Here is a 25,668-nt window from a genome sequence, read left to right as displayed (position 1 = left end):
ATTGCTAACGCACACACCTGGTTCAAAACATTAAAAATACATATTAAAAGGCGAACAGCGAGGACTCTCCCTGACACTCCCATCTCTCATCCATCCAGATCCCAACCTCATCCCCCACAAGTGGCCACCTGTTACTGGTTCCTCAGAGATCCTTCCAGAGTTTCATTATGTAGGCACAAGCAAATATTCTTTTTTTTTAATTATTTTATGTATTTATTTGGGGGTGGGGAGCATGAGCAGGGCAGGGGGCAGAGGGAGGGGGAGAAGCAGAATACCCACTGAGCAGGGAGTCCCATGTGGGGCTGGATCCCAGGACCCTGTGATCATGACCTGAGCCAAAGGCAGATAATTAACTGACTGAGCCACCCAAGCACCCTACAAGCAAATATTCTTATAACCTTTTTTAAACACAAAATGCAGCATACTGTACATACTGTTCAATATCTTGCTTTTCTGCACTTGACAGCATGTCCTATACATCATACAAAACCCCGCTTTCTATTTCCTGTTTATAACTGCATAATACTCCTCCCCTGGGTGAACCAGAGTCTCTTAAAAAGACTCTTCTTGATGGATATTTACATCGTTTCAAATCTCTTCCCATTGAAAACAAGGCTGCAACAAATAGCCATAAACACAGGCCCTTTGCACTTACGCAAATATATTTGTAGGATAAATTCCCGAAAGTGGAATTGCTGGGTCAGAAGATACATGTATTTATAATGTTGACAGCCATCGCCGAGTTGCCCTCCGTAGAGGTTATACCCATCTATCTTCCCATGAGAAGTATGAGAGTGCCTGCTTCTTTACAACCTCACTATTAGAGCGTGTTTCAAATTTCTGGACTCTTTCCAATCTGATAGGTGAAAAAATTATTTATCAGTGTAATTTTAATTTGTATTTCTCTTATTCTGAGTGAGATCGAACATCATTTTATACATTTAAGAGCTATTTGTATTTCTTTCCCTTAGATGTACTTTGCTACCCATTTATCTCCTTTGGTCTTCACAACACCCCTGTGAGATACAGAAGGCAAGTATTAATAAGATCGGCATTTTAAAATGATAAAGCTAAGACTCAAAGCATTTAAGATACTGGCTCAAAGCCATAGGCTGGTATGTGGCAAAGCCAAATTTCATCCTGCATTTTTCTACTGTCTGTCATGAATCACTCCCCGCTGAAGCCAGAACGGTGCTGAGATGTGGCAGGAGAAACAGCCAGGGGACCAGGAGCCTGACCTGGCTTCTCCCCATGGCTCTGGAGTTACAGGCTGCGTGCCTTTGGGCCGGTCCCTCCTTTTGGGGCAGACTTTCCATATCTATTAAACCAAGATTTGAACTAAATCACTAAGGTCCCTTCCAGGAAATGATTATAGTGGGAAGCACTCCATGAATCTTTTATTATTATTTCTTTTTGAGCAGAGGAAATAAAACCGTTTTCAAACCTCCCAAGATGAGAACTTTCAAATCATACCCGTTTATGTGAACCTAGTCTAATCAGAGGCTGAGTGTGAGGAAGCAGGAGACGGGAGAAAGGGGGGGTTCAGGCAGGGTGGGGAAGGATGGGGGGGGGCCTGGTGCTGCGGCACGCTAGAGTTTTCCATATCGAGAGCCGATGGCAAGATTTTCAGGAGTTCTTCAAGCCAACTGACGTCAAACTGATGGCTGGGAAATAGCCCCACATGGAATATTTACACCATGTAAATCAGCAAATGCTAGAAACAATGGCCTCCCCATCTCCCACCCCCAGAGCCGGTTATTCAATAGCTATCAGCCCATCTCTGCTAGAGAGTCTGCAAAAATCATAAGCAAGAGGGAGACTGGGGAGTTGAGAAGATTTGGGGCGGGGGGCAGCATGGAGGGTTTGGGACTGTGACCAGCCCACCAATGCCAGCATGGTGCTCAAGCAGGGGCAGCCAGGCCACCTCCCCACGTTACCTCCAGGGAGAGTATGACCCCAGAGCAAAGCCCTAGGGGCTCAAACCCCTGCTCTCTCACACTAGCAGAGTGACCTGGAGTAAGTTGCTTCCTCCTCTGAAAAATCGGGAAGTAACAGCCCACTCACCTCTGGGGAGTTTTGTGAAGACGCCCAAGCTAATCCACAGAAAGTTTTTAGAACAGCGTCTGGCACACTGGAAGCTCGGTTGGCACTGGCTCTTGCTGTCCTTTGACAACAGCTACAGGGCAAGCATGCTCAGGAGCCCCCAGAGGGAAGCCTGCCTGTCTGGTGCTCTGGGACCTTGGGCAGCTCTCTGGGCCTCTGGGCCTGTTTCCATAATCTGTAAGGGACTGGATTGGATCGAATTGGAGTGAATCGTCCCTCCACTTCTCTAGAGCCAGCGTCCCGTGATCCTACCATGTCTGCCCATGAGGAGCTCAGCTCTCTGAGGCATGCCACTCCTCCAGGCGCCCTCCCTGCCCTGCCCACTGGACCTTCTATGGCCTTCCTCAAATTTCCTTCTTGACAGAGGGGGTCCATTAGGCCCAGAGCCAGCCCTCTAAGCACAGCAATCCAACTCGCCAGTCTCTCAGCCTAGAGCAGCATCCTTTTCTCCCCTCTCAGTTTGGGGGTGCAGCTGCTACATCACCTCCCCTGGGAAGCCTTCCATCATACCCACGTAGAGTCGGGCCTCCTTCCATGAGTCAGGCCCATACTCTGGTATGATGTGTGCAGATCCCTGAGTACTTAAACATACTACACCTTGAGTCTCTCCCCATCTCCCCACTAGACAACTTGAGTCAAGGACTTTTTGCTTTTTTTTTCTGCCCCCTTACCTAGCCAGAGAAGACCCTCAAGGATGGAATGAGGGAGGGAAAAGTGAATGGAGAAATGGGCAAAGGGAGGGAGGGGAGGAAGGAGTGTGGGAAGGAAACTAGGTACTTTCTGAAATAAGCCCTTGCCCACCTATCCTGTGCCCACCCCTGCAATGCTATCCTAAGCCTTGGCTTTCTGCTGCAGAGTGACCCCTGTAACTCCACATAGCTCCCCTGATCCCCACCAAATCTTGGTATGGAAAAAAAAAGATAAATAGCCCAGATTAGGGCTGGGTAATGAGCCATGCGAGGTGAGCAAGCACCACATTCCTCACTGATCTTGGCTGGTCCAGAGCTAGCAAGCCCCACTCACTTCCTCTTCCTGCCAGCCCCAGGAACATTTCCAGCTGGTGGTCTGCCAGGGGGCTGACTCCCCACAGTCTTCTCTGCGAGGACCTGAGAGCTCTATGGATCTTGGGGCTTGGGGTGAAGGAGGAGCCGGCGGGCGGGCACAGACGGCAGGTCCCACAGCACTCACACACCTGACTAGTCTCAGTGCTGGCAAAGGCCAAGAGGTCAGCTCTTTCTCAAAGCCAAGCCTAGACCTAGAGGTTTGCCCCTCCTCCAGTCATAATCCTATCCCCTTCCCTTCTCAATTCTTCCCCATAGCACAAACTGATATCCTATAAATTTCATTTGTTTATTTGTTTATTGTCCCCCTCTCCCAAAAGAATATAAATGCCACAGGGGCAGATTTTCACGTCTTCCATTCACTCTGCATCCCCAGGACCAAAAATACTATTTAGCATGTTCCCCCATGCTCGATCAATACTTGTTGAATGAATGGAAAAATAAATCTCCCACCTTCAACCCAAATACACACATACACACACACACACACACACACACACACACACATGCACACATGTACACTGATACCTCTTTCTAGACCAAATTTCTGGCTGTTATCTAGGTCCCACTAAAATGATAATAACTGAGATGTTGCCCAATAATGAACTGAAGGCATGACTGTTTTATAGAGGTATTTGCATTTTATAAGGGAGGCCTTTAGAAATGATAAAACTTTTCATAAGCAAATGGAGCGAAGCTTTAATGGTGGATTATATGGGGGAGATATTTGGGGACCCTCTCCTGCCCTGTTCAGAGTGCCTCAAAGCAGATTAGCACAAAGTGGGGAGTCAGGCCCCCAAATTACGTAGCCAACAGCTGGGCTGCCTGCCTCTAAGGTTCAGTTTAGCTCTCCCTGATTCCTGAGAAAGATGTATCAGCTGTTCAGCTCTCTCCTCTTCCACAACCTACCCACCCCACCCCACAGAAGGTCTCATTTTGTCTTTGTCTAGGGCAAGTAGTGAGTTCAGGAGATTATGGCTCTCTAGAGCCATGGCTCCCAACCAGGGCCAGGAGTGGCCCAGTCTGAAGCTCTTGGAGGTTCCCTGGCATTTTAATTTGGTGTTACTAGGCCCAGCAAATCAGGTGCCCAGAAGAGCTGGCATCCTGGCACTCTGGGCTTCAGACCCCAACAGCAAAGGCCAGAATGTTTATGGATGAAGCAGGAGACTGCACAGAGACTTGCACAAAGCACATGCTTGGCCGCCAAGGAGAAGAATGGTCTGGACCCTGGGTCACTGTCCCCTACCCCCAGCACCCCCAACACTTCTGATCGGGCTGGGGCTGGGCTGCTTCAGGGGAGTCAATCCAGAGCCTAGCCTTGGGAGGACCCCTGAAAACAGAAGGAGTCCTTCAGATTGTCCCTTTACTTAGGAAGATTCCCCATGTGAGTGATGTCCAAGCTCGCCCCTCAGAGGACCCCAGCCTACTGAAGTAGTTCTATCATTCCTCTTGGGGTGCTATGAACTAGTGGGGAGGGTGTATTGAGTCCAGACTCCTGGAAAGGGAGCTGATGGTGTAATAGGGCTGTCTCTCCTGCAGTCCCACCTTCTGGGGACAGGAGGAGGCCCTGAAGACCCAAACCATCAGTGACATAAAGGTGTCCACACTTGCCAGCAGTGACAAGTCTGGGACATTCAGAATGTGACAGCATTTGGGTGTGGCAATAGAAGTACACCCTCACACCCCCGCCTTCTCAGCTCTATCAGGGGCACAACTTAAAGTGTCAGTCCCATGGGGTGGGAGAAGGCAAGAGAGAAGGGTTCTCAGTCCTCCTAGAGAGGGGGTAGGGTGGGAGTGGGTACCAGGCCTCCAGCCAGAACTTCTCTCTTCTCTGGGAGCAGGGCAGCATATAACAGGCTCTGGGGAGCCCAGCCACTGGCTGCTAGGCCCCTAATTGCAGACTCTCTATTCAGATGGTCCCCATCAATCTCCTGGAGATTTGACCAGCTGGTCAGTTCTCCATCCCATTTCTTCTTGTGGATTCGATTCCCTCTTCAGGCCATCCATCATTTGTCCCCCTTTCTGGAGGAAGGGGCAGCGTCTTAAAGGAGCCAAGTCCAAGCCTCGGGTGACCTACAAGCCTTCCCACAGGTGACAAAGGCTCCCTCTGCCCCAGCACCTTTGCTCTGGGTCTGGTTGTTTGTGTGGCCTCTGGTAAGCTTCAGGGGGAGCTGGCCGGCCATGCCAAGGACAGGTGGATCTAAGAGTTCCTAGCTCCCACCTGCCCCCATGGGGCAGTTCTGTGTCCCATTCACACTGCTCTCAATCCCATGCCTCTTAGAAGCTCAGGTGGTCCCTGAGATATGAGCTGATAGGAGGTCATAGGGGACTCATGATGGAACAGAGCTGCACAATTTCTACTTACCTTCACACCATCTTATTTAAGCCACATGGCAACCCCATGAGGCCGACAAATGTGACCAAGCCTACCTTACAGATGAGAAAACCAAGGCTCAGAGAAGTGAAGGGACTTGCCCCAGGTAGCACAAGTGAGCGCTCGAGCCAGTTCCCTTCCCATTCTGCTACACTGCCCCTTAGAGGTTCCCAAGTCACACAGGGTCCCTGGTGCCACCTCTCCATGCAGGGTGCTCTGGCATTCTGGGAAGGGCTTAGTTGAGTCCCACATGGCCACTTAGGAGCCTCATGATCTCAGCGAGTCATCAAGTCTCCAGTCTGAACTTCAGTTTCTTCATCTGTATTGCACAGCAACACTCACTGTTTTGAAAAGAATAGAGAAGACTGTGAAATGCTCTGGATTCTAGGAAGCCCTGTCCCAGGAGAGGGGCCACCGTCACCACAGCCCCCGCTGGCCAGATGATACAATACAGTGTGACAAAGCAGCCCCTGAGGCAGATTGTGACTCCCACAAACCAATACTGCTGTCTCCCCCGCATGACTCCCTTTGTGAAAGGAACAAAGAGGGTCAGGCAAGTGGCTGGGAGGACAGGCATGGAAGAAAGCTGCATGGAGCAGACAGGTGTTCAGGTCAGGGGTGATTAAACTTGGAGACAGGCTTTCCTAGTTGCTGAGAGAGGGTGAGCCTAGCTGGGACCACCGGAGGGAGGAAAGCCAGCTGCGCTGAGGGAGAGCTCTAAGGCCACCTTCCGAGGATAGTGACACAGGAGTGTACAGCCCTTGGCAGGCCCCTGCTAATGAAGGACCTCAGTCCACAAAAAGTGCCCCTTGGGTGTTTACGGCTCACCCAGGCACTGGCTTTCTTGTCTTCTAGCACTGAGGCCACCTCCACTGAAACCATTACACTTATGCCTTCTGCTCCTGCACTTCTGTGTCCACCGAGCACCAGGAACTCCTAAGGCACCAGGTCTTTGGATCTGCTGACAGCGTTTGGCATCCTGTGGCAAAGCAAGGAAACCCCCACTTTCCCTTTTCTGCCTCAACCCCAACTGTAGGAAATGCCCAAATGTGCGGCCAGTGCTCCAAGTGAAAGAGGGGTGCTGAGAGACAAGACCAAGAGATAGATACCCAAGCACAGCTCCACCATGATGTATGCGAATGACATCCCTGGACTTGTGCAGTGTATGGAGTGTGGCACTGTGTATGGTGGCCATGCAGAGGGGTGCAGTCCTCAAAGCCCCCCATCTCTGACAACTTGCCCTTTATTGCTTGGCCAAGCTTGTCATGCTTACCTGAGTCTTCATTATGAATGGTACTGTCTAGCATTGTCATTGCCCAACCTGTACAATCATACAGAGATGCTGCAATGCTGTCTCCTTCCTCTATGATAAGGTCTCTTCCAGGAAGTTCCTCTGTCTGTCACGCTAGAGGACCCACCCTACCACTTCTTCAGACACCTCTGAACCCCAGCAGTGGGCGGGCCCACTCTGTGTTTAAGATTTTGAACCCATATTTCCCATACTCACTCTTGTTGAAGTCATTTCTGCTGTCCTGCTATCCTTGTCAACTGCCCTAAAACAAAGGACTAGAGAGTCAATGGGAACTTTAAAGGTCTTTTAATCCAGTTCTATCATTTTGCAGATAAAAGGGGCTCAGAGAGGGGGAGTGACTTGCCTGGCATCCCATGGCCAGTTCATGGCAGAGCAAGGATTAAGTCTCCTAGTCCAGTGCTCTGGCTGGTGTTCCATGTTGTCCCTGTCACAGACATATAGGATTAAAGGCACAGAGCTGCTGAATAAGCCGAGATGCCCCAAGCCCAGAGCCCTTTATATTGCTGCCCCTCTTGTTGCCTTTGCCATCAAAGGAATCAAAGCCTTTTTTTTTTTTTTTTTAAAGGAGGCAGCTCTATTTTGTCTACTGGGAAGCAGGACCCTGTGCTGAGCCAACCAAGCCAGAAAGCATGGGTTGGCTATTAGGATCTGACAAAGCCTAAAGGACCAAATACCTGCAGGGAGGTGACCTAGTCTCTGTCTACGGTTCAGGCTGAGTCTGGCTGGTCAGTTCTGCCCAGCTGGCACTCCAGGCCCCAGACACTGGATGCTTGGCTCTGAATGCCAGTTCTTACTTCCTGCAGGCTCCTCTCCAGACTCCCAGGCCCACAAAAGCCTGCTGAGTGCTCTGTCCCCCAACTGTATGCCCAGTCAGACCCAGTTAAGCCCACTCTGGCTGGTCATGCTCCTCTGACACTCTCCACCCCTCCCCAGCACCACCTCCCACCCCAAGACCAGCCAGGCTCCCACTCTATCTCAGCTAACAGTCCTTGAGAACCAGGATCTTTCTCACTGGTTCTCAGGCATAACCCCAGGTTTGAATAAGCCAGCCCCCCAGGCACCTCGTGGCACTGGCTTTGGTAACCACTCTGCTGTTCGAGGCCATGACTTCTTGAAGCCTTCCTTTGTGACCAGGCAGTGGAGCTTTGTCCCAACTGCTCTCCAGCAAGCTCCCTTAAGGATCCCCCTCCCCATCCTGCTGGAACTTCCTGTCCTTTACCCAGTCCCCATCTCAGCTTGTTCCTTTTTATGTGCACACCCTCCCGTCCAGCCAGGCCCAATCACCTGCCTGTGTACCCTCCATCTCCTCTGCACCGACCCTTTAGCTGCTGGGGGCAGGGAGTGGGGGGTTAGTTATTGGAGGAACATAGAGAATAGGATCAGTGAAGTAACCAGCAGAAAATGAACAGCCTCAATCTAAGCTGCCCTTAATTAACCCAGGCCTCTGGCTCATACCCCTGGGCATTTGCTCAGGGACTTGCAGGAGTGACATTGGGGAAGCTAAGACAGCTTTGCTCAGAGATAGGAGAGTAGGGGAGTCTTTTCCCCCCTTTGTCCCTCCCCTATGCACCTAAAAGACTAAAAATGAACTCCCTGTGGGTGTCACAAGACTCAGCATCAGCGATTGGTTCCTTTGCATTAAGCACAACTGTAAACAATTTCTAATAAAATATAAATACATGTGAGAAGGATTAAAAATTTACTTGGCCTCAGTTTCCCTCAAGTGGAAGATAAGGACTCAGGCAAGCAGGTTGCCAAGGTGCCTTCTGGCTCAGACGTTCTATTCCTCGAAAGGTCAAAGGAGAGGGGGTTCCCGACTCCCAGGGCATCCAGTGGGCCCAACTGTGGAGGAGCAGGGCTGAGATGCTGAGTTGGGCACAGGAAGACAGGTGGGCACCACCAGGGGCAGCCTGCCATTCTAGGCAGAGGTGGGCCTGCGGAGAAGCTGGCCCCGTCTTGGCCTCCTGCGTTTGGACGCCTGTCTGATGGGTTTCTTGGCTGCACCAGAGGGCCGGCCCCCACCAACCCCTTCTTCTAGACCAGAGTCAGGGCATTTCTCACCCTCAGCCCCCCTCCCCTGCCTCCCTGCTGTCTGCAGTCCAGACCAAGCCTCTCTCCCATCTTCACTCTGCATTTGAAAAGAGGCCTGCTGGGAGGGGGAGGGCTGGCCGGAAGACCAGTGCTGGGATTCCTGGAGTCCATTGGGGGTTAGGTTTCTGGATGGGAATCCCAGGGTTCCATGATTCCATGAACCATGACACATAGGGAACCCCGTGGGTTCCCCCCCAAGCAAAGTGGATTTCATTTATTCTTTCCATCAGGAAGTAGTTATCTGTGCCTCCCCTGTACCAGGCCTCTGGTAGGTGCCGCGGTTCGACATCAAATTAGGTAAAGAATGAACCACCCTGAGGACATCTGCAAATGTCCCTCAGAGAGATGGTGAACTCCTTCAGAGGTGTCTGTGTCCCTTCTACTGCCTTCTCCTCAGCCTCTCCCTCCCACAGCCCCTCTGCTGGCTGCCAGGCAGTGGCTCCACAATTGTGTTTTGATGGTACCAGTTAGTAGGCCATGACAGCCTGACCACCAGGTGCCCCCTATCCAGCCAGAAGCCTGCCCCTGTCCTGGGGTCCCAGCAGCCAGGCCCTGACCGGGTGCAGAGGCTAGGATTAAAGGGGGAGAAATCCCCTGTGGCTTCTGCTCTCTGGTATATCAAGCCAGAGGCCTTCTAGCCTATGAAGCAGCCTATTTCCAAGCTCTCCCATTTCTGGGCATAAAAGGGCCTGGCAGTGCTGCTCTGCCCAAGTGAGAGCCCCCTCAGGAGAAGCCACATACCCAGCCCTCAAAGGCCTTTGATGTTGCTCCCCTCCCCTCTCTGTGACTCTTCTTCCTTCCAATCAAAATCCTACCTGCCCTTCCCAGCCAGGTCCTTCCGCAAAGCCCAAGTTCAGCCCCCAAAGAGAGGAGGGGCTTCTCTATGCTTCTATTCCCTTCCTTATGAAATGGGGACATCTCATCCTGTCTGCTTCACTGTGCTGTGTGGATAAGACTGGAGGGAGGTCTGTGTGTGCCAGGGGCTGCTCTAGGAGCTCTGCGTTTACACCCTTACTTCAGTCTTCACAACAAACCTCTGAGAAACATATTATTAGTATCTCCATTTTACAGACGTGCACACAGATGCTCAGAGCAGATGTCCCAAGTAGCAGAGCCAGAATTCGAATGCAGATCATCAGGCTGCAGCCTGGGTGCCTCACCAACTACCCCAAATTGCCCCCAAAGCCATTTATAAATAAGAAAATGCTGTACAAACTCAAGAGCATTGTTATCATCCCAATTACTGTCCTCTCATCGGGCACAGGCTCACACCACTCCTCCCAGTGCTCTCTGGAAGCAGAAGGCTGACCCTGTCCCTGGGAAGCAGGTCCTGGAATCAGTTAACCCCAGCTCTGGGACACCGGTTCCCCATCAGATCCCTGAGAACCTGGCACACCCCCACCCACAACCACTCCTGAACTCACCAGCTACTTCTGTCTGGCCCAGGGATCCAGGAGCTGGTGTCAAGATCAGGGCTGTGGCTTCAAGAGAGAGGCAGGGAAGAAAGAAGCAAGCCTGGGCAGCAGTGGGGGGCGGTTACAGATGGGCCCTGCTTCTTGCTCACCAGCATCGGACAGGCCTGGGAGCCGGGAATCTGAGCAGGGCAGGGATGTGCAGCTGTCTACCAGGGAAAACCAGCTTGATGCCTAATCAGATCAGATGCCCCTGCCCAGAAACCTCCCCCATTCCATTCCTGTACCACCCTGTCACTCACTGATCTCCCCCCTTGATTCCCGGTCCTGCCCTCCCTGAGGTCTCCAGCTGCCCCAGCTGATATTATAAATGGCCATTGCAGGAGGTGGGCACCTTGGCTAATTGAATCAGTGCCTAGGAGGCAGGAGGCAGGAGGCTGGTTAGCATCACGGCTGAAAGGTGGTGGCAGCAACAGCTTGAGTGCAGCCATTAGGGAGGAGTCTAAGTGAGCAGAGAGGCCCAGACAATCTGGACCTTGGTATATTGTGAAGCATCAAGGTGGGAACCCACCAGGGGGCCCTGGATCCCCCACCATGAGCCTGAGAGTAGACTCATAGGGTAGACCACAGGCCAATACACACATGCACACACATACACGCGTGCACACACACACACACCCCATTCATGTTCTCGAAAGTAGAAAATACAAAGGAGGGCAAGAGAGAGAAGAACAGAAACAGGAAGAATGACCTGGTGTGCTTGTGTGTGCACCTGCGCAGTTACGTGACTCTATGTACACATCTCTACTCTGGGCACCACTCGTGATGCCATTCTTCCCTGCCCCGATGTCACCTCTGCATAACGATGAGCCAGTAAAAGCAGTTTCTAAGTGTCCTGGTCACAGCAGAGCATCTCATGGTATCCACAGCTGCCAGGTAGCAGACTCTTGAGCCAAGGGAACCTTTCCTGCAGAACTGTCACTTGGTCTTACATTGCCCTGTCCCCTGGAGACCAGTCTGCTTCCTGACCTATGAATTTGCCTCTGACAGCCAGGCTGGCACGGAAACACTTCAAGGAAGGCTTTACCTCTGTGTTTCTGTTTGAGATGGATCCCTAAGGCTCACCCCATCATTAATCCACTCAGTCAACATCTCCTGCATAGCCACTCTGTGTGCAGGCTCCAGAGGGCAGGGGATGGGTCTGTGGCATTGCCCCAGGCCCTCCCACCCTCACTCCGGGTGGGGCCCCTAGGTGGCAGGGACCACGGCATGATGCCCATGTCCTGTCCTAGGCCACAGGGCAGTTGAGGCTGGCTGCACTGGCACTGACATAGCTGTCTGTAGGATGACCCACCCACCTGGTCGTGTCTTCTGAGAGGGACACTGATGGCATGGTCATTGTGCTTTACCAGCTGCCTCAAGGACTTTCATTACCCCTCCCAACTTCCCCAAATGCTCCACTTCCCCTGCCCTCCAGCCCTTACACCACCTTTCCCTAAGGCCCCTATCTACCACTTCCCTTTAGAGCAAAGCCAGCATCAGAACAGAAGTCCGAAGTCCCTGGATCTCCACGGAGAGAAAGCAGGGAGGATGGGGGCAGTTTTCAGCTTAGGGTCCCACACCGCTAGGAAGCGGGGTCCGCAGGCCTCCAAGTGGGGCTTGAGCATCTGAAGGGGCAAGGTCTGATGTGCCCATTCCTCAGGTGATCCTCCGTTCCTTTAGCAAACAAGAAAGTTCCTTCCTTCACCACCGAGCCCCCACACACCTGGCAGCAGCTAAGCCCCCAGTGGCCTTTTCCATGGGCTAACACTGCCCTCTGCTGGGATGAACTGGCACATCCACCTCAAGTGCCACTAGAGGAAATTAGAAATGTGGCATCCTTGCTTAGGAGCCCCGCAACTCCTGCCCCTGGCCTGCGGAAGGGAATGACGGAAGCCCTTAGAGGCCTCGGCCTCCCTGCCTCCAGTGTATTCTGGGATTGGAGGGTGGCAACAGGAACAGCCCGTTGGCAGACAAAAGACGCAGGGCTGCTGGAAGCCCACCTGCTGCTCCACCTCTAGCCTGCTCACCCATTGCCTCAACTTCTCTTAGCAAGGGGGCAAAGGCCGGGTTTGAGATCAAACTTTGATCACAACACACCTGAGAGGCTCTATCTTATTTCCCTCCTGAGCTCTGGAGCCCCTTTCCAGCTGTTTTTAGGACTCTTCTATCTGGATACAAGAAACCCATCTTAACCTCTACACACCAGAAACCAAGCTCACCTTCTTCCCAAAACCTGAATCTTTCCAGAAACCCTATTTCTCTGTGTTCCATACCCAATATAACTCCAAGATATGCAGGCCCCACCTTGACATCTTTTTAATCCAGTCTTTTCTGGATTTCTCCTTCCATCCCAGCCTCAAACCATCCCACCCCCAGTCCCATTTTTCCCCAGGGCTGGTGGGATTATTGCCCACAACACACAGCTCTTCTAAGAGTCTCTCTGCTCAAAAGCCTCATCTCTTTCCCTTCGAATCCCTCCTTCCACAATATGGTTGGAGCCTGCCTTCCCAACTAGATGGCTGCGTGTTTGCCCCACTCTGAACGTGGAACTCTTTCCAGAGCACATACATACCTCCACTCACACTCATTTTTCTGCCCACGATGCTCTCTTCACATGTTCCTTCAATCTTCATCAAATTCCTTCCCACCCTTAGAGATCCACCTTCCAGATGAAGGTCTTTCTTCATATGTCCCCTGGCAAGCAGTTGTCTCCTCTGACCCCCAAGACTCTGATTTACCTCTTGTGGTACCTGCACCCACCTCGTGGAACAGGCACCTGTGCCCTTGTCTCAGCCCCCTCTGAGCTGTCAGCATCTTGAAGCCAGGGTAGTCAAGAGCCTGGCAGTGCTCCAGGACACCGGCTGAATTGGCTGATAGCAGAAGTGTGTAGACATCACGTGGCATGATATTGACACCAACTGAATGCAGGTTTTAATGAGAGGGGAGGGTACAGGGCAGAGGGACATGGGGTACTGAGGACAGATGGGGAATTACAAAGCAGGAAGGGATCTTAGAGCCTACACAGTGGACAAAGAAGGCAAGTCTTAGGAAGGCAATGGATCGATCCAAGGCCACACAGGTCTAGACCCACTTCTAGTCCATAAGAGGCTCAGGAAGTGCCAACTCTTTCCCGTCTTCCAGTACAGTTCTTCACACACACACCCTGCTTCCCCACTATTTTCCTGGGATTGACCCCAAGCTAGCAAAAGGTTAGAAAAGCTTAAATGTCTTTCCCAAGGTGCCCTGACTTTCAGAGACCTCCCACTCTGTGGACAAATGCTTGGGACCCAGCCTAGGCCCAGAGAAGATCTTGCTGCTGGGACAGGAGGTATCCATGGTGGCCAGTTGAAGCATTCATCCCCATCCCCACCCCACAGCACTGATGCCACACATAAATATTCCAGAAATGTTTAATGCCACAGAGAAATCCAAAACCTCCAGAAAGTTACAGTCATCCTCCTGGGTGCCTGGAGCCAGGGTTGTCCCCAGGAGGCAGGAGGCGTGCATAAGCCAAGGAACCAGGGCAATCTGCTGACATTCTTCTGTCCTCTGCCCTAAATGCCAAGGTTCCTTTAGGCTGGGGAAAGAAGAGGAAGTAGAAAGGGGTAGGAGGAGGGTGTGTCTCTTTTAGGCACTCTTCCTGTGTTAGGATGATGACTCATACGGCAGCCCTGGGAGGGACAAGTCCTCAGACCAGACTACGGCAGGCCAAGCCCAGGGTTCCGGAAGGAACAGAGGGAAGTTCCTGGAATGCAGCAGCCAGGAGGAGTAACCAGCAGAAACTAGAAGGGAGGCCTGGTGCCTCCATCACGCTCCTTGCTCCTTCTCATAGGCCTCTGACCCCACCCCAGTGGGGACAGGCAGGCTTCAGCCCCCACAGGCTTCAGCACCCACATCTGATAAGATCCATACCTCCTCCACTTTAGGCATCACTTTGGGCCTTTCTTAAGTATGACATTGTCATATTCAGTTCCCTGCGGCCAGCCAGAGGCAGAGAAGTCCTGCCCTGCTGAGTAGACGTGCTGGCTGCCGCTGGGGTCCCTGTCAGCTGCGGCCTGTCTCCTCCAGGCCTCACCCTGGGGCTCCTGTGGGCTGTCATACAGGGACAGGGCAGCCAATCCCTCAGGCTCATCGTATATGTGGTCAGGTCGTGGGGGTGGGTGCTCCTCGATGCTGTCATACAGAGGGTCCGCCGGGGGCTGGGGAGGGACCGCCAGGATGCCCCGCAAGCTCTTCCCCAGGTTGCGGGCCACGGCATCAAAGGGCACTGCATATTCTCCCTCTGGGCCCCGTGGCTGGGCGGTGGACACTGGAGTGGAGGGTGACAGAGGTGGCAGTGAGTCGTGGGGCCGGGAGTAGGGGCTTTCTGGCCGGGGCAGCACCGGAGGGGCTGTGGCCGGCTGGCTTTGGGGCCCGGGAGGGGCACTGTTCTTCTGGGCAGAAATGGCTTCTTCCAGGGCCAAGAAGATCTCGTTGCCTTGCCGGGTTTCGAACTCAAAGTTGCCCTCTCCAGAGACGCAGCGCCGGCCCGCCTCGAAGGAAAAGGTGACCTGGGTGGTTGGGAGAGGGAGATAATTAGCCAGGCCACAGGGTGGGGTCACTTCTGCTGGACCCAGCCCCCAACCGCAAACCTGTCACTTCCGACTTCCCTCCACAGGAACTGCTTCTCCTCCTGGGCTCTTTCCTCAACAAGCAAAGCCCTCACCCTTCCTTCTCCCTCCATCCATCCAAGCACAGAGCTTGGTACCTAGTCAACCTCAGTAATACCAGCCACCATTTACGCCTCTGGCCTGTCCACCTCTTGCTGTTCTCCTGTCCCTCTACCCCCTCCCACCCCCTCAGTATCCCTGATGCCCCCCCTATTCCTGACCCCTCCCCCCCCACACCTCCACCCCACACCTTCTCTCTCCTTCCCCTGGCGCTTAGCCTTCTGCTGGCTTTTATCCCTGTCTTTCCTTCCTCATCCCATTCTCTCCTCTTTTGAGGGCCCCTTCGCCCTCTCCCTGACCAGCTCTTCCTCACAGCTCTTCTCTCCTTCAGCCTGCCCTGCGGCGGCCCCTGCTCACCTTGTCCCGCCCAAAGCGCCTCAGGAACCTGTAGGGCCACTCGTAGAGCTGGGTGCCCCGCTCAGGACCACTCCACAGCTCCAGGGCATTCTCTCCAGCCCGGAGGGTATAGGATCCCCGGAGCCGGCACCTCTCACTGGCTTCTGTGGGTCTCATGGTCACGGCAAACTCCTTGCGGGGGGCTACTGTTAAGGGTGGGGAGGGGGAGAAGGTGGTAAATGGGAAACAGCTGGCCTGCCTCGACTCTGCCCTGCTCTAGATGAGGGTGCCAGAGGCCTCCAGGAAAAGCGTTAGCCATGTGCCCGTGACCCCACAGCCTGGGGCTGAGCTGCCCTAGGACAGGTCACACTCCCCAAACGCCAGATCCCTCCACCCCCTACCCTAGCGGCATCATGCCCTAGCCACATGCACCCCGACATCGTGCCCACATCCTTCCTGCCCCTTGCCAGAGCCACAGCTTCGTCCCCTCCATCTAATCTCCTGTCCCCACCCACCCAGCCACCTCCCAAGTCCTGTCACAGCTGCAGGTGTGGCCGTCCCAGCACCCCTGCTCTCAGCCTACCCACCCGCCGCCGATGCCCTCCAGTGCCCTCTGTGAGGCGGAGCTGGAATGTCACCCCTGTCCACCTGCTCCCCCACACACACCCAGCCCGGCGGGCGAGACATCACAAACCGGGACTGTCTCATCAGCAGAAAGCTCCCTTGCCACAGGACACCTTAAACCCCCAGAAATAAAACCATTCTCAGACAGAGAAGGCCAGAGGGTTCACTAGGCGCTCCTCTGCTGACCCCGACCCCCCACCCCCAGCCTCGCCCTCTCCCCGCAGCGGGGCCCAGGGGACAGGGCCTGAACCACGGCTGAAGGCCTGACACTCGACACTCGGGGCAGGCCAGGCTCCCCCAGCTCGGCCTCCCGGAAGCGATGCAGAGAGGCTGATAAGGGGGCTGGCCAGGGCTGGGGGCAACCACAGGGCAGGAAGAGTCAGCCGCGGCTGAGGCCCACAGCCCCTCCCGGCACGGCCCCCCGAGAGGAGGCAGCCCCTCACCTGCGGTCGTGCTGCTGTACAGTTCATTTTCCTCCATGCGGGGCCGGCTGCCCTTCCCCGCTGGCCCCGGCAGCTCCTTCCTCTGGCCCTGAGGAAGAGGCCAGGGTCTCAAGACCGCCTCCGATGCCAAGCCCACGGCCAGCCCAGGCCTCCCTCCCGCGCACTCAGCCTGCTGTCTCTGCATTCTGCACTGGGGCTCCCCCCGCCCCCAGCAACTGCCCCAGCACCCTGACCTCGGCTCTTATCACACCCGTCTGCAAGCACAGACTGCCCCCCAATGCCATGCCCCCTCCTCCCCGCCCCCCCGGGGGGCGCTCACGGAGAAGGCCAAGAGGCAGATGGCCTGGACCCAGTCGCTGCGCTCCGCAGCAGGGGCCGCCAGCAGGTACGGACGCTCCTTGGTCTCCAGGAAGAAGGCGCTGGTGTCCCGGGGGCTGCTGGCCTCCCCGCCGGCCTCGGTCACGCGTAGGCAGTCACTGAGGCGGATCACCTTCCTGGCGGCCTCTCCCCGCCGCGGCTTCTCCGAGGCCTCCTGGAGCTCCAGCCGGGCCAAGGCGCAGTCTGACTCTCCATACAGCGTAGCCCCGAAACGGCGCCATTTCTGAATCCAGATGCGTGGCAGGTGGGTGCCCAGAGGGAGCCACCCAGAAATGGACAGGCGGTGACCGAAGGGGGAAGAGGAGGAACCACGGGGGAGGCCGCGGGGTGGCACTCGGACGAGGAGAGTGGCAAAGGTCACAGGAGAGCCAAGGCAGTCAGAGAGAATAACAGGGACCTTAGCGACTAGAAAGCACCCACAACCAAGGAAGAGGCAGGGACAGCAGGTAGAGTGCAGAAGGCAGGAGGGCACAATAGTGAGCCCCCCAGAGGCAGAATGCAAGGCAGGCCCAGCCCAGGTCCACGTCGAGGGGCAAAAAGCCTGTGAGTCCCTGAAGCCCAGAGGAGGATTGAGAGGGTGGTACCAGGGCCACCCTCGCTCTGCGCGAGGTCCTACAGGAAGCCCCAGGCCAGGAACTTCAGCCCACCCTCTTGAACCTTCCTACTTCATCCCTTGGCAGGTTGGGTCATGAGAGAGACAGAGAAGCCCTGGCGTGGCTCAGCTGAGGGAAAGAGGACTTCCTCAATCAAGGAAGGTAAAGGAAGCTGGCCACAGAGACCCTAGCTCCAGCTTACCACCGGCCAAACTCACCCCACTGGAGCAAGAAAGGGACACGGGAACCTCTACTGCAATCCCAAATTATCTCCCCCGCTGCTCTTTCCCTTCCCTTCCCAAGCACCCCCTTGAGAAGTTACCAGAGAGCCAAAGAGGCAAGAAATGAAGTCACAGAACCTCCTTTACACCCTTCCCACTGGCCCAACAGCCGTCTGCAAAGCACACACTTTGGGGCCTGGTTGGGGAAGCGAGCGGCTGCTAAGGAAAGACCCCTCCGAAGATTGGGCCCTGGGTGGAACGTGGTGGGGGGCACAGTGCTCACCTTCCCATGAGGGTTTTGAAACATTCAGGGGCTCCTCCTCCTCCCCAGGAATTTCTAGCAGCCCCCCAGGCCTTCCGCCCAGTTCCAGCACAGCCTCGCCCTTACCTTTCCAAAAGTCTGCTGCTGTAGAAGGTACAGGAAGCCCTGTTTCACTGCCACTTCTTCCATCCTCCCACCATGCCGGCACCCCAGCCCTACAGCTCTCTCCTACTCCCGCCCTCTTTCTCTCCTCCCTGCCGTGTTCCCCCTTCTCTCAAGTGCATTTCCTCTCAGCCTAGACTTTTCGCACTGTTCTGCTCTTGTCTGCTCGATGACGACAAACCGATAGGCCCTGTGGTTTCTTGCTCTGTGTGGTTTGTGTGTGTGTGTGTGTGTGTGTGTGTGTGTGTTTGACGAATGAATTTCATGCACAAGCTTCCTGCATTTTCATTGAGTAAGATAATTTCCGAAAAGCCAATTTTCAGTTTTTCACCTAACAACAGCGCAGGTGCAGAAGCTGGCCAAGGAAGGGCTGACCGAGGAACGAGGAATGAACGAGGAAGGGCTGACCTATAGCAACAAGGAGACCCAGGACGAAATTTAACAGTAAAACCAATAGCAAAATATCCTCACACTCCAGCTGCATGCTCAGCATGACACAGGAAGGGAACTTAAAAATCAACCGGCCTAAGTCCCAAATGTAAAAATGAACGGACTGGGGGCACCTGGGTGGCTCCATCAGTGAAGGGTCCCACTCTTGATTTCAGCTCAAGTCATGATCTCAAGGTCTTGAGATGGAGCCCTGTGATCAGTCATCTGGCCACACACTCAGCGGGAGCCTGCTTGGGACTCTCTCCCTCTTCCATTGCCTATCTTCCTTCTGGCATCCTCTCTCTCTAAAATAAATAAACAAATCTTTAAAAATAAATAAATAAATAAAAATGGTAGACTGAGGCTCCAGAAGACCAGAGGGACATGTTGAAGGCCACTCAAACCAGAACCTAGGTCTCTCAGCTCAGTAAGAGCTAAGCCACACACAAACACACACACACACAGCATAAATGACACATCAGACAGAAGCTCATCACTTTCACACACAGCTGCAACCCTGTTTCACTCTGAAGGGAGCACTCCCTGCTCCAGACAACTGCACACACACAACAATCAATTCTTTGGGATTCTAGAAACATCCCCACACTGAAACATGCTATTTCTTGGAGCACATCCAGAGAGTTGAAGTTCACCAGAAGGTGAACCAGAAGGTTCTTCCAGTCTTTGTGAGCATTATAAAGGCACTAGAGTTTCACCTGGACATTATCTTTTTAGGTTGCAATAGCACTCTTTTATACTAAAAAAAAAAAAAAAAAAAAATTTAAAGACTTCATAGTTGCCAAAACAAAAGTATTCCTTAGTTACTAGAGCTTCCAGGCTCACAACCTTACCAGCCATACTACCTATCCCTGGAAGAAGGGAATGCAAGTATGAACCCACCTATTTGTGACTGTTCTGAGGTCACAGGGCTGGTAGGGACAGGAGGAAGAACCAGGGTTCCTGATTTTTAATTCAATGGTCTTTTTAATGCTGACCCCTAAATGCAATCCAGACTCCTAGATGCAAGAAGATACATTGCTTTGGGGAAAATTGAAGGTCCCCAGAGAATAGTGAACTTAGAGACAGATGGTTTAGAGAACAATCTGATGGAGGCATGGTGTAGAAATGTTGGGGAACCAGAGAATTAGACAAGCACTCTTGGGGTAACCCCATAATGGGTGCTTATATAATCGGGCCATTTCCTCTACCACGGGGGTTTGTTTGCCTTGGGAAGGAGAGCAGAGCAGTGCACTGCTCAGGCCATCTGCTGTATATGCCGTGTGCTTTACCAAAACAGCTTTAAAAGATGAATGTTATGAGCTCTGGGAGGAGAGGGCTGAGTCATGTAGAGCTCACAGCACTCAGCCCTGCTGCCTGCATTTGAACAGGTTGATCCAGAGATCAAGGGAAAACCAAGGATGCTGGTGTGAGAAAAGCTCTTTAGGAAGTGGTCAGGAGTATGGACATGGGGCAAGGTCTACTCTGTCTCTCTAGTCCCTAAGGAGAGGCAATGTTACCTGGGAGCCATTTGGTCTTTTAGCCATCAGCATCTTCTTACGGAGTGAGAAGAAGAGAGCTTTTAGAGTCATCCTGGAGGTTGCCAGAGCAGTGCCTTTCCAACACTAATGTGTAGATCCTGTAAAAAGTGCAGATTCTGTTACGGCAGATCTGGAGTGAGACCAGAGATGCTCAAAGGAGGAAAACAGAAGCCCCTACGACTCTGATCGCCTTTCCCTAAGGCAAATCGGACACATTCCACTCAGAACCACAGGGGGGCACCCAAGCTTACTAGATTACTTTATAGCTATTTACACCTGAATGCCTGGGCCCCACAACCAACCACATGCCACCCCTTGCCTCTGGAAAGGAAAACTCTTTGGCTGTTGTCTGCAGATGGAACAGCATGAATGTATTATAAGTGACACACATTAAAAGCCTCCCACTTTCCTTGGCAGGACTTGTGGGATCCCTGCAGTGGAAGTTCTAACTCCAGTACCTTCTGTCTGGCCACAGGCGAACCCTGTGAGTAGAGAGACCCAGGAGACATAGCTCCAAGACAGAGCAGAAGGGCAGAAAATTAGAGGCGCTTTAGGTTACCCAAGCACCAATGATGGGAAGAGAAAGCATTCTAAAGGAAAGAGTCCCAGTGATTTATACCGAGGCACAAGTGGGTTCTGGAGTGCTCTTTGGTTTCTCTTTGCTTTTATTGGAAAGGAAAGGACACACCACGCCTCATCTGTGCTTCAATATAAGCCAGGGGATCCTTTCATTTACACTGGTTTCTCTCAACAGGAGTTAGGAACCATGCAGGTCAGAGAACACAGCTCTAAGAGTTCTGCAACTTTTTGTTATTATTCTCACCACTGATTAGCAACTAAATCCTTAACACAAAAGGATTTATGAGCTTGTCTTTGGGGGCAAAAAAGAAAGGAGCAGAGACTGTGTCTGATTCCTTGGGCAGGCTTAGACATTAGGTGACCGCCCTAAGTGACGGACAGGTGGGACAGTTACCCCAGTGCTAGGGCTGGGCACACAACAGGAAAGAAGATATACAATGGGCATGTAGCTCGCGTGGGCCTGGGGAGGATGGAGAACTTAGGAAAGAGATACATGACCTGGGGTCATAAAAGATCCTCCTCTGCTTCCCCTCAACCCAGTGGTTCCGACTGTAGAGGAGGGAGCACAACACCAGTCTAAGTTTTCTTCTTAGTCTCACCCTTTCTCCAATAAGAATTTTCACTTCTCCCAGTACTAGGAAGGGGAGACCCCATGCTGGAAACTCTCTGAGAAGAAAGGCTTATAATACAATATAATAATTATGTTACTTCACATTGACACAACACTTCAAATGTTTTATGTTCTCATATGAACCCACACACACCATAGAATGAGACAGAGACATAAATAAGTTAATTAACTCAGAAATTATTTATCAAGGGATGCCTGGGTGGCTCAGCAGTTGAGCCCGGGATCGAGTCCCACATCGGCTCCCTTCGAGGAGCCGGCTTCTCATTCTGCCTCTCTCTCTCTCTCTCTCTCTCTCTGTCTCTCATGAATAAATAAGTAAAATCTTTTTTAAAAAATATTTATTGAGCACCTACTCTGTACAGGCGTACGAGGTACAAGGCATAAACAAGACAGAAGGTGGTTCCTTTCTAATTGGAGACCCTGACAATGAAACGAGTATGCAAGTAAATAGCTCTGGACAGTGAACAATGCTATAAGTATGACAGGGATGGGGTCAGAGGACAACTCTCATAGAATGGTGAGAAAAGCCACTGAGGAGATAACAACAGCACTAAGAAGTCAATGACAGCAGGGAACTAGCTACTTAACGATCTGGAAAACCATGCCAGGCAGAAGCGACACCAAATGCAAAGACCCTGAGAAAGAATCACTGTAAATGTGAGGAGCTGCAAGAAAGCCAGAACGAACAGAGCATTGTTAGCAAGAGATAAGGTAAGATTACATGGCTTCTCGGGCCACACCAAAGATTGGGAATGTATTTTAAATGCAACAGAAGGCCACTTAAGGATTTTTATGCAAGGGTGTAATGATCTAATTTATGATTTTAAAATAATGTTCTGCAGCTGTATGGAAAACAGATTATCACAGGGCAAGGCAGGAAGCAGGGAAACTACTTAGGAATCTATTACCAGACCTCAAGAAAAATGTGATGTAGCTTGGACCAGGGTGTTAGCAGTAGAAATGAAGAGAAGCGGCCGGATTTGGGTATGTATTAAATTTAAATTAAATGGGACTTGCAAGTGGATTGGATGTGAAGGACTGTTGAGATGCTAGGAATCAAGGTAATGCCTGGGTTTTTAGCTGAGCAACTAGGTAAAGAGTGGTACCATTTACTGATGAAGAGAGGATAGAGTACCAAGGGCGAGGAGCTGGATTGGTTGGGGAGTAAATGGGGGCCTAGACCACAGACAGCTGTTACTCCCACCCAATCAGGCAACTAAGGAATTGGAAGACTGCCACTGCAATTGTGACTCCAAGAATATACCACTGCAGCTGCAATGCCAAGGTCGGGAAGCCCCTGACTCACCATCCCCACTCAATACAATCAGGGAGCTTATGATTGGACACTAGGAAAACAAAACACAGCACAACACAACACAACATCCCAGGGGTTAGGCTTGCCAGAAGCAACAGTCAAAAGCTTCTGCCTCACTTCTGCCTCCAAAAATCTTCCCTCAGTGAATCTAATTGGCAGAGGCGATCTTGCATTGGGAACCCTAGCTGCAAGGAAGTCTGGGTAATGTAGTTTTTAGGCGTCCTACCTCTGCAAATCAGAACGATTGCACTAGGAGGACCCAGGTTGAAATGAATGCTGAGCACCAGGCCTCTCTGTCCACAACAGGAAGTGATTCACTACCACCTTCATTTCCATTGCAGGTGGTAGCCCACAGTCGGTATAAACTTCAAACGACCAACAGTCTCAGAATCCAGAGAAGATTTAATCTGGGGGCCTTGACTGGAAGCAAGAGTGAAATCCAATGGAACACAGAAACCAGCATTATCTAACACTGATAATTCCTAGCGGAAAAGATTGGAATCGGCCTCAGCGGGAAAGAGACTGACCTGATCTGACCCAGGAGGTTGGCCCTCCCAGTCAGACTGAGCCCAGGGGTCCTAAACACCCTTTATCTCACCCTACCGCCACCGCCACCACCTCTTCCCAGCATCTGACCCCTCTCAGGAGGCAGCCTAGAGGGCTGGTTAAGATAACAATCTACTTGCGAACATTGCAACTGTGCCTTCTGCGTGTTTCCATTGTCACCACTATTTGGCGGCAATTAGCATGAACGTTTCTGGAGGAGAAAAAGGACAGAGGTGAAAAGAGGGGAGATCACTATCCGGGTTGCTGGTAAAACGCAGGATCCGAGGGCAATGGCCCTGATCCCCTGGAGCAGAAAACTAGAAAGACAAACATAAATTCGGTCGACGTCGAATTGGAAATTCATTGGAAAGTAAATAATAATGCAGACATCCGAAGTGTGGGGTGGGGGTGGGGGGGCACACGGGCGGAGGGCGCAGCGAAGACCGTCGGGGTGTGATGGGACAGCATCTGCACGGTTGGGGTGCGGAGGGGGGCATCCGGGGGCAGGTCGGAAGGACACTCGGGAAGAGAGGCGTCCCCCAGGTGCTGGATCCGGGCGGGGACAGGTCCCGGCCCCTCTCCCGGAGCCGCCGCCAAGCCGGCCCGCGGCAGGTAGCCCCAAGTCCCGCTCCAGCGCCCGCCCGCCCGCCCGCCCGCCGCAGCCGGCGCGGCCCCTTTAAAAACCATGTAAACAAAGCTTTGTTCCCCCGGCTCCCCTCCCTCGCGCTCCCCCGGCCCGCTCCCTCTTCCCACCCCCCGCGTCTCCGGGCCGCTGACGTTGCCCGCGCCTTTACGCCGTCCCAGCGGCGCTGCGCATTCTCCAACCGCGGCCGCGGCCGCCGGGGCCTGCGCAGCCGAGCAGCGCTACGCCGCGAGCGTAGCGCGACGAGCCCCCAGCGCGCAGGCGCAGCGGCGACGGCGGCGGCGGCGGCAGCGGCCCCGGCCGAGGTGCGCGCTGGGGGGGAGGGGGGGCCGGAGAGGAGCATGAATGGAGCAAAATGGCGGATCATGTGCAGGTGAGAGGAGCCGCGGGGGGGAGGCGGCGGCCGCGGAGAGTGGGGGAGTGGGGGGCGCCCGCGGCCCAGAGGGCTCGAGCCGGCTCGGGGCTCGCCAGGCCCGCGCCGCCACCGCTCGGGGCTCCGGAGCCGCCGCCCGTCCCGGAGCCCCCGGGCCTTTCCCGCCTCCCGGGCCGGGGGGCCTCCTCCATCCCCTCCCACCGGGTCCCACGCCTCTCGCGCGGGCCGGAGCTGCGGGAATCCGTGCCCCGGCGCGCACCGCTTACACGGCTTATCGGGCACTGTCCCCCCGCTGGAAGGAGGCCTTCCGCGAGTCCTCCTACCCCCCGAGACGGGGGGGGGAGGGAGACCCCCTCGCCGGCTCTGCCCCGAGGGGCCTGCCCCGTGACCCTCGCCAGCTCCCGGCGAATACCAGGAGGGAAAGCTCACCCTGGGGAACCTCGCTCTCCCGAGTAGTTCCCGCCGCCGGCCTCTTCACGGCCCCGAATACGGGAGACGACCCCCGCCCCCACCTGGCCGCCTCCCCCCACCCCCTCCGCGGATGCGCCCTTCACTCCCACACTCCCGATCGCACAGCCCTCGGGGCCGAGCTCCCCAGTCCTCCAAAATGGGTGCTCGGGCCTGGGCCCGCCCTCCCTCCTGTCCCCCTATCCACAGTGAAGGAGTTGAGTGCCCACACCTCCTCTGAAACGCGGGGTGGAGGGGGGTGTGTCTGGAATGAGCGATTCGGTGTTGGGTGCACACGTTGCGGTGGAGGGTCTCCACGAGGGGCTCCCTGGGGCTCAGGACCTGCCCTAGCCGTGCCTTGGGCCCAAGCCACTTTTCTTCAAAGACATGGCACAGGCCCTAGGAAGGGACAGCCCGCACCAAACCTGGTCGTAGCTCAAGGACTGCCAGGTTATTTTCTTGCAAACTCCGTAAAGTTGTTTTCTTCTCTGTGCTCTAGACGTGATTGAGATAGATAGATAGATAGATAGATAGATAGATAGATAGATAGATAGATATGTTTTTTTTTTAATGACAGTTATTGATACAAACGTGTTGTCAGAATTCTTCAGATTTTTTTTCTAGGTAACTGCACAGATTTTGTGTTGTGGGAAGTGCAGAGAGGATGAGAAGCGTCACCTTATTTTGCACGCTGTACAGTACCATTTCTCTCAAGAACAAGAAGCTAGAGTGGCTATCAGTTGTTTAATTGGGAGAGGAGGCACTAGTTTTCAGGCCCAGGGATCAGTGGAGTAGATCTTTGGAGTATGAGGGGTAAGTTATCAGGACAGAATTATTAAAAAAAAAAAAAAAAAAATGTAACCGAAGATAGAAGACCACAAAATTTGTGTTTTAAGTTTTTGTTTTTCTTTAAGATTTCGTTTATTTATTCATGAGACATGCAGAGACATAGGCAGAGGGAGAAGCAGGACCCCCAGGAACACCACTGGAGCCAAAGGCAGACAGATGCTCAACCGACTGAGCCACCCCAAGTGCCCCGAGATT

General features: G+C 53.4%; 1 protein-coding gene and 2 long non-coding RNA genes across 6 annotated transcripts; 1 reads left to right on the top strand and 2 right to left on the bottom strand.

Moving 5' to 3' along the window:
* Nucleotides 1-13,791: 13,791 nt before the first annotated feature.
* On the bottom strand, nucleotides 13,792-18,448 carry DOK2 (docking protein 2). 3 transcript variants are annotated; one of them, XM_035717400.2, is made up of 5 exons: nucleotides 17,983-18,448; nucleotides 16,827-17,108; nucleotides 16,508-16,595; nucleotides 15,462-15,646; nucleotides 13,792-14,945 (listed from the first exon to the last, which is right to left on the bottom strand). In XM_035717400.2, the coding sequence occupies exons 1-5, from the start codon at nucleotides 18,004-18,006 to the stop codon at nucleotides 14,325-14,327; spliced, it is 1,200 nt and encodes a 399-aa protein (XP_035573293.1). In that variant the 5' UTR covers nucleotides 18,007-18,448; the 3' UTR covers nucleotides 13,792-14,324. The 3 variants fall into 3 exon arrangements, with proteins under 3 accessions (XP_035573293.1, XP_025318979.1, XP_025318980.1); XM_025463194.3 differs by having other exon boundaries at nucleotides 18,088-18,448; XM_025463195.3 differs by having other exon boundaries at nucleotides 15,462-15,643; nucleotides 18,088-18,448.
* Nucleotides 16,990-23,542, top strand: LOC118354933 (uncharacterized). 2 transcript variants are annotated; one of them, XR_004816407.2, is made up of 4 exons: nucleotides 16,990-17,129; nucleotides 17,566-17,640; nucleotides 20,508-20,574; nucleotides 22,957-23,542. It is a non-coding gene; the product is annotated as an uncharacterized LOC118354933 (long non-coding RNA). The 2 variants fall into 2 exon arrangements; XR_007405760.1 differs by lacking the exon at nucleotides 20,508-20,574.
* Nucleotides 18,864-24,707, bottom strand: LOC125753599 (uncharacterized). The gene is made up of 3 exons (XR_007405761.1): nucleotides 24,607-24,707; nucleotides 20,070-20,188; nucleotides 18,864-19,568 (listed from the first exon to the last, which is right to left on the bottom strand). It is a non-coding gene; the product is annotated as an uncharacterized LOC125753599 (long non-coding RNA).
* Nucleotides 24,708-25,668: the final 961 nt, after the last annotated feature.

This window comes from Canis lupus, chromosome 25 (assembly GCF_003254725.2).
Source record: "Canis lupus dingo isolate Sandy chromosome 25, ASM325472v2, whole genome shotgun sequence".
NCBI lineage: Eukaryota > Metazoa > Chordata > Mammalia > Carnivora > Canidae > Canis > Canis lupus.
This window is presented reverse-complemented; position numbering and strand designations above follow the sequence as displayed.

Bases quoted from the DNA above. Each gene is read 5' to 3' on its own strand.
- DOK2 (XM_025463194.3), bottom strand. From the start codon at position 18,150: ATGGAAGAAGTGGCAGTGAAACAGGGCTTCCTGTACCTTCTACAGCAG. The intron at 16,596-16,826 runs GTGAGCGCCCCC...CCTCTTCCTCAG, and splicing joins TCTGCCTCTTGGCCTTCTCC to GGCCAGAGGAAGGAGCTGCC. The intron at 14,946-15,461 runs GTGAGCAGGGGC...CCAACCACCCAG, and splicing joins GGCGCTTTGGGCGGGACAAG to GTCACCTTTTCCTTCGAGGC.